General features: G+C 42.3%; 1 protein-coding gene across 1 annotated transcript; it reads right to left on the bottom strand.

Annotated features, from left to right (window-relative positions):
• Positions 1–1,216: 1,216 nt before the first annotated feature.
• LOC144691443 (gonadotropin-releasing hormone II receptor-like) lies at positions 1,217–6,200 on the bottom strand. Its single transcript, XM_078559544.1, has 3 exons — positions 5,646–6,200; positions 2,828–3,035; positions 1,217–1,494 (listed from the first exon to the last, which is right to left on the bottom strand). Exons 1-3 carry the CDS (start codon positions 6,198–6,200, stop codon positions 1,217–1,219), a joined length of 1,041 nt encoding a protein of 346 aa, XP_078415670.1.
• Between the last annotated feature and the right edge of the window lie 786 nt (positions 6,201–6,986).

Raw genomic sequence — 6,986 nt, 5'->3', positions numbered from 1 at the left:
AACATTTTACTGTTAAAGGTACTATGTAAATGCAAGTTGTTATTCTTATAACACTACACCTGTTATTTAACACTGGCATCCAACTTTATTCTTGTTTTATTTTATGTTGTGGAACATATAATTCATTATAAAAACATAAAATATAGGAACAGGAATAGGCCCTTTGGCCCCTTAAACCTGCTCCACCATTCAGTAAGACCATGGCTGACCTAATTGTGGCCTTAACTCCACTTTGCTGCCTGCCCACCATAATATTTGACCCCCTTGTAGATCAAAAATGTCTAACTCAGCCTTGAATATACTCAATGACCCAGCCTCCTCTGCTTTTTGGGGTGGAGAATTCCAAGGATTAACAACCCTTTGAGAGACTGCTCCTACTTATCACAAATATTTAGCTCCTGTGGACTTTAATTATACTGAGGCTGGAGGATATTGTTACATTTAGCCTAAAAATATAGTTCTTACTTAAATCCTTAAAATTATAGCCGGGCCATGTTGATCAACATTAGCTAGAGCTAAGAATGAATGAAAGCTTTAAAGGGGCACTGTATCTCATGTCTCATGCACCGTGTTAAAAAAAACTTAGCTACTACCAGGTAAGCAATGTGTTCAATTCAGTGACTAATTTCCCTTTTCATGAAGGCTTATTTCAGGTCTATGTGCGCTAGGTGCCATTTCGATAGTTTAGTTTACAGAGGCAGTCTGTGTGCATCCTGGAGCAGCTCCTTGAGTTAACACGCATGTAAGCACTTTATTGGATTGGGTTGGGTATCAATCTAGAGGTGCCTCAACTGAAAAATGTTTGTTCTAGCTGAGTAAACAGCAGTCTAGTTCTGCAAGTCTTTATTAGACAACTGAAGAGGTCAGTGAGTTTCCTTCACCAGTTTCACTATATAACAAAAAGAAAAGACCAGTAAGTAAAAACTCTGGTATGTCATCCATTGACCCTGAAAATCACACAAATTGACTGACATTTAACACCTTTTTTAACTGCATTCAGCTGCTACACATTACTATCACAAGCCTATTAACTTGCAATTTGTTTCTTAGCAGTCTGCTGAAGATAGAAAACATTCTCTGATAAAATTGGACTAAATAACGATGCTACGTGCTAAATTTCGCAATTTGGTCAGGAAGATTTCAGGGCGTTATTAGACAGCTGCCATTTTTCACTTTAGGCGTGCTTAGTATGATCTTAACCATGTCACTCGCTGCATCAGCCATTGCTGAGCCTGAGATAACCAATACGGCTAACTATTGGATCCACAAAACTGTTCAGCATCCCAAAAGTAAACAGCGCATGGTTGATTGATTCAGGAAGTTCCTTCTTGTTTATCATGGCTGGGAAAAAATTGTACCAAAATCCCAGGATGTAGTACGGAGTCCAGCAAATGATGAATGTGCTCACAAAGACAATGGTCATCTTTAAAGTTTTCATTCGCACTTTAGGAATGTAATTCTTATTACATCTTGAATCTGAATCTTCAGAGAATACTAGAAAAAAAGCCAAGTATAACCATTATCAATGAGTATCAACAGGCCATTGTTAGAAAAAGAAATGTTTTAATTAGAACTTAATATTGGTATTTTGGAAAAGTCAGCACCCATGAATAGAACGCTCTCATACTCTTACTAATATATAAAAATTCCATTGTAAGTAAACTACGTTGTTTTATTTCTGGATAGCTTTTATAATCTAAGCGGTTACTGTTTTAACTGCCTTTTTCCTTCATTGAAGGTAAAATTAATATTTGTTATTCCTTTTCTGTAAGTGACTGCATCATACAGGATAGTATAATCAAGAGTGTGACCGCATGTTCTGCACCGAGTCCTCTCCATAACAAAGTATGCCTGAGTGGTCCAGGTAGACTCAATGTCTGAAGTCTTCCACTCCCTCTGGGAAGTATCTGATCTCCACGCTCTATCTCCCTCTGATGTACAGGTTAAATCTCAAAGGGTGAATAGTCATGGGCACAAATCAACATTTCATGGCAGAGTGAATTAAAGCCCTGGTTGTATCAGAAATCCAAACTGATTCATTTCTTTCCCCCCAGGCCTGGGATACTGAGGCCAAATGTTGCAATCCTACGTGTGCTTGGACTGAGTTCAGCCAACTCAGATCAGACCAGAAACTAAATTTAGGAACACAGGGACAGGAGTAGGCCATTGAGCCCCTCGAACCTTCTTTGCCATTCAATTAGATCATGACTGAATCATAGAATCATAAAATGGTTACAGCACAGAAAGAGGCCATTTGGCCCAACATTTCAGGGCTGGCCATCTTCAGGAGCAAATCACTTGGTGTCACTCCCCTGCCTTTTCCCCATAGCCCTGCAGTGATTTTTATTCTGAGCTCCATTTGCTTGCCTTGGTTCATATTCTTTGATGTCATTACCTAATAAAAATCTATCAGTCGTGAAGGTTTTAAGCATATAGACTTTTGGTGGAGAGAGTTCCAGTTTTCTATTACTGTTTGTGTGAAGAAGTGCTTCTTAATTTCAATCCGGAATGGCCTGGCTCTAATTTCCAAATAGTGCCTCTTTTTTTTGGATTCTCCCATTGAGGGAAAAAAATTCTCTTGATCTACACTTTCAAATCCTTTTCTTAATTATCTATATTGAAGGGAATGTTTGAGGCCTTACAATATTGGTATGATGCAGTATCACACCAGGAACTGTATTCCCCTCCTGATCCTTAACAAAAGCAACAAAATGATTTTTAACAAGGTTCACATATTAAAATTGCACCTGTGTGCTTGACAGTGGCTGCAGGGATAATGTATATAACTGGTTTGTACCAACAGAAAAACAATAAAATGAATGCTTACCATTTCCATTTACTGTCATCTTCCTTGTAACGGAGATTAATATACTTGTGTAGCAAAATACCATGATTATAAGTGGCAGAAGGAAAAGCCAGAGGAAGGTGAAAAAAAAGTAAACCTTTTCCTGCCAAGGCTCCTTGAAGCTGCCATGAGTCACACATTGAGTAAATGGAGCTGGTACAGCAATGGAGACAGTGTGGAAGAGGAATAGCTACATTGAAAAAAACAAATATAATGTAATTGATTACTAATTGTTGCATTTGCACACAGCAAATTAAGGTAGCTAACTATAAGGTAGTGACTAAAACAATTGAATCATAGCATCTTACAGTGTAGAAGGAGGCCATCCAGTAGCTGTGCTGGCTCTTTGAAAGAGCTATCCATAGCCCTCCAATGTTTCCTTTTCAAGTAGTAATCTTTTGTAGTTTTGTAGTCCCAGCAGCAGTGGCCAGGATTGGGACTACAGCAGTCCCCAAATTCTAAGTCCCAGTGTCCAGTACCAGGTAAATGTGAGGGTCTCACAGCGTGTAAGAGAGATGAGGCCCGAGGGGGCTGAAGGCCTTGATAGAGAGATCAGGAGGAAGGGAACATCCATGGGGGGGGCAGACCTTGGTGGGTGGGGAGGGCGGAGGGTGAGATTGCCCGATATGGATAGGGGCCCTTGAGGGAGACCCTCCCCCCTTCATAGCTGAGCCCAAGAAGACCTGCTGGGCTTTCTCCTACTGCCCCTGCACTCCTCCTGCCAACCTCGAAATTGAGGCCTGGTGGAAGTGACCCTTAATGGCCTCAGTTGGAGTTAGGGCAGGTGGGCCATCGGAGAGTAGAGTCATAGAGACATTTACAGCACAGAAAGAAGCTATTCAGCTCAGTGGGTTTATGCCAGTTCTTCATGGGGCAATCCAGTCAGACCAATTTCCCTGCCCTATCCCCATAGCCCTGCATGTTTATTTCCTTCAAGTACCCATCCAATTTCCTTTCAAAATCATCAATCTTCTCTGCTTCCACCACACTTGTGGGCAACAATTTCCAGGTCATTACCACTTGCTGCATAAGAACATTTAGAATATTGTGAGCAATTTTGGGCCTCGTATCTCAGGAAGGATGTGCTGGCCCTGGAGAGGGTCCAGAGGAGGTTCACGAGAACAATCCCAGGAATGAAAGGCTTAACATATGAGGAACGTTTGAGGACTCTGGGTCTATACTCGATGGAGTTTAGATGGATGAGGAGGGATCTGATTGAAACTTACAGAATACTGAAAGGCCTGGATAGAGTGGACGTGGGGAAGATGTTTCCATTAGTAGGAGAGACTAGGACCCGAAGGCACAGCCTCAGAGTAAAGGGAAGACCTTTTAGAACAGAGGTGAGGAGAAACTTCTTTAACCAGAGAGTGGTGAATCTATGGAATTCATTGCCACAGAAGGCTGTGGAGCCCAGGTCATTGAGTGTATTTAAGACCGAGATAGATAGGTTCTTGATTGGTAAGGGGATCAAAGGTTACGGGGAGAAGGCGGGAGAATGGGTTTGAGAAACTTATCAGCCATGATTGAATGGCTGAGCAGATTCGATGGGCCGAATGGCCTAATTTCTGCTCCTATGTCTTATGGTCTTATGGTCTTATTCTTCCTCACAGTCCTCCTACATCTCGTCCAAAATCTTAAATCTGTATCCCCTAGTCATTGTACCAGATGGAAACAGTTTTTCCTTGTCTACCTTATTCCAATCTGCTATAATCTTGTACACCTCTATCAAATCTCCCCTCAATCTCCTTTCCTCCAAGGTGGACAACCCAAGCTTCTCCAACCTTACCTTGTAACTAAAATGCCCCATCCCTGGAACCATTCTGGTAAATCTCCTCTGCACCCTCTCAAGAACCTTCACATCCTTCCTGAAGTGTGGTGTGTCCAGAACTGGACACAATACTCTAGTTCTGGCCTAACCAGAGCTTTATCTCTTCCTGTCTCTCCTATGATTTTCTTCCCATACCCCTTTAAGCATAGTATAATTCCATTTAAACTGCCCCTCATTCTAAAATGCATCTAGATTGATCTGTTCATTACAGGAACCTCTCTGATTGCATTCACCCAGCTAGCTACTTGCTACTCAATTGAAAAATATGTATGAGAAATGCATTTCATTCAGGTTGTAAAACATTAGTAAAAACTTCTTTGGGAGTTATGTGGAATTACATAGTAAATTGTGATTCTTTGTTTGTTTGTCTGGCTAAATCCTAAACAGTTTCCACTTACGTTCCAAGTGAGCTATGAAATTCATCGCGTTGAACAGCAAACGGGAGATGTTAGCATTTTCGCTAATTAGCCTGGTATGGTAACCTTTAGGCTGCAGCTTCATTTATGCTTTTAAAATTGGGAAAGAACAGAAACAAGACCCACGCTGTGTGTAAGATACACCCGATGCCAACAATGCGTCAGACAAAGTTTCACCGAATGATATCTTCCTAAAACCAGCAACGATGCAAACGGAATGAACTTTACTTACTACCGGTTTCTATGTACAGTTTGAACTTTGCGACCCTGCATTTAAGCGCGGTGTTTGCGATTTCAGTTCGGTTGTCGCCCAAATACAAATATCATATCCATTGCACCGAAGCTATGCAAAAGTGAAACGGTGTGGTGTCCCAAGTTAGGACGCAGTTTTGCGGTGAGGTTTCTATATATATAATACCAATGGAGGATTTTAGGGTAATGATTTTACTGTTGCTTAAAAAATCCTTAACATCCTGGCTTGTTCGAACAAGAACAGGTTGAAGCCCCCTTCATCACGATGCCTTGGTGCACAGACTGCTGGTCTTAGATGTATTACCTGAGGTGTGGCCAAAAGGACACTCAAGACCCAGGCTCCGATAAGCATGGTTCGGTTCCTCTCGTTGGCTCTGCTAATGCCCAGAGGGTGTAGAATGGCACAGTAACGATCGAGGCTGATCACCATCGTGATGAAGGCGCACGAGTACATGGAGAGGAGTTTGAGGAACATGAGGAGTTTGCAGGCTGAGTCCCCAGCGTACCACTGCACCGTGATGTTCCAGACAGCGTCCAGAGGCATCACAATGAAAGTGACCAGCAGGTCGGCGCACGACAGGTTCACAATCAGTGTCCTGATGTGGGATCTGCCCGTGCTTTTCCTTCTCAGGGCGCCACACAGCACGGTCAGGTTGAGGTAGGAGGAGATCAGGAAGATGATCAAGGTGACGCTGACCCTGACCTTGGAGGCTGTGGAGAAAGTGGGCAGCAGCAGCTCGTCCTCTCCGCCCTGGTCCCTGTCCGCGGTGCTGAAAGTGCCGTCGCGGTCCAGGCTGCTGTTAGCCGCGCTGCTATTGCACACGGGCAAGTCATTGCAGCAAAGTAGCCGGAGTTTCATTGCATGCGCCTCTGCCTGGATAACACGGTTGTTGTGGAGTTAAATCTGACCAAACTGTCCAGATCGGGGACTGACGACCGGGCAGGTTTTCATCTTCTGCATCTTCTTGATTCACAAAGGTCAACCCAGAGGTGGGGTTTGGCAGCACATCAGGAATTGTGAATGAGTCACTTCTCCCGCTTGTGGGAGGTGCCCATTCCCCAGCACACCCCCCACTCTCCAACACCCCACACCCCTCCCCCACTCGAGCAATGGGCCGACAGGCAGTTGCAGAATAAAATGCTCTATAATTCCACGATCAGTCCGTTTGGGTTTGCCGTGCCAACACTGCCAACAACGATAAACAATAAAATAAAAGAACAATAACACCTGTAATACTTGTCTCCACCCTTTCAATTGTAATGACTGGTGGTATCTATATTTTAAATCGTTGGAGACTTTTCGAAGTAGCCAAATATAACGTCAAATGATGTAAATAATTTAATGATTTAATTAATTATTTAAACAAGCAGCAATGTAGTCATTTTAGTTTGCTGATTTAAACCAAACAACCAAAATATTAGAAGCAAGTTTTCCAAATTATATTAATTTTGGAAGATGATGAATAGATTCGAATGTATATAATTTATATTATGATTTATTATTTATAACTTGATGGTCAGTGAATTATAATTAAAGCAAAGCCGGGAAGGCAGAACAAGACATCTGGTCCGCTCCCATATGAATGAGCTGTTCTGACAGTTATTAATGATGAACCTGAAGGTTGATCGGTTAACATTTTGGTGA

The sequence above is a fragment of the Cetorhinus maximus genome, chromosome 2 (assembly GCF_964194155.1).
Source record: "Cetorhinus maximus chromosome 2, sCetMax3.hap1.1, whole genome shotgun sequence".
NCBI classification, from domain to species: Eukaryota; Metazoa; Chordata; class Chondrichthyes; order Lamniformes; family Cetorhinidae; genus Cetorhinus; species Cetorhinus maximus.
Note: the sequence above shows the minus strand (reverse complement) of the source record. Positions and strands in the feature narration are given on the sequence as shown.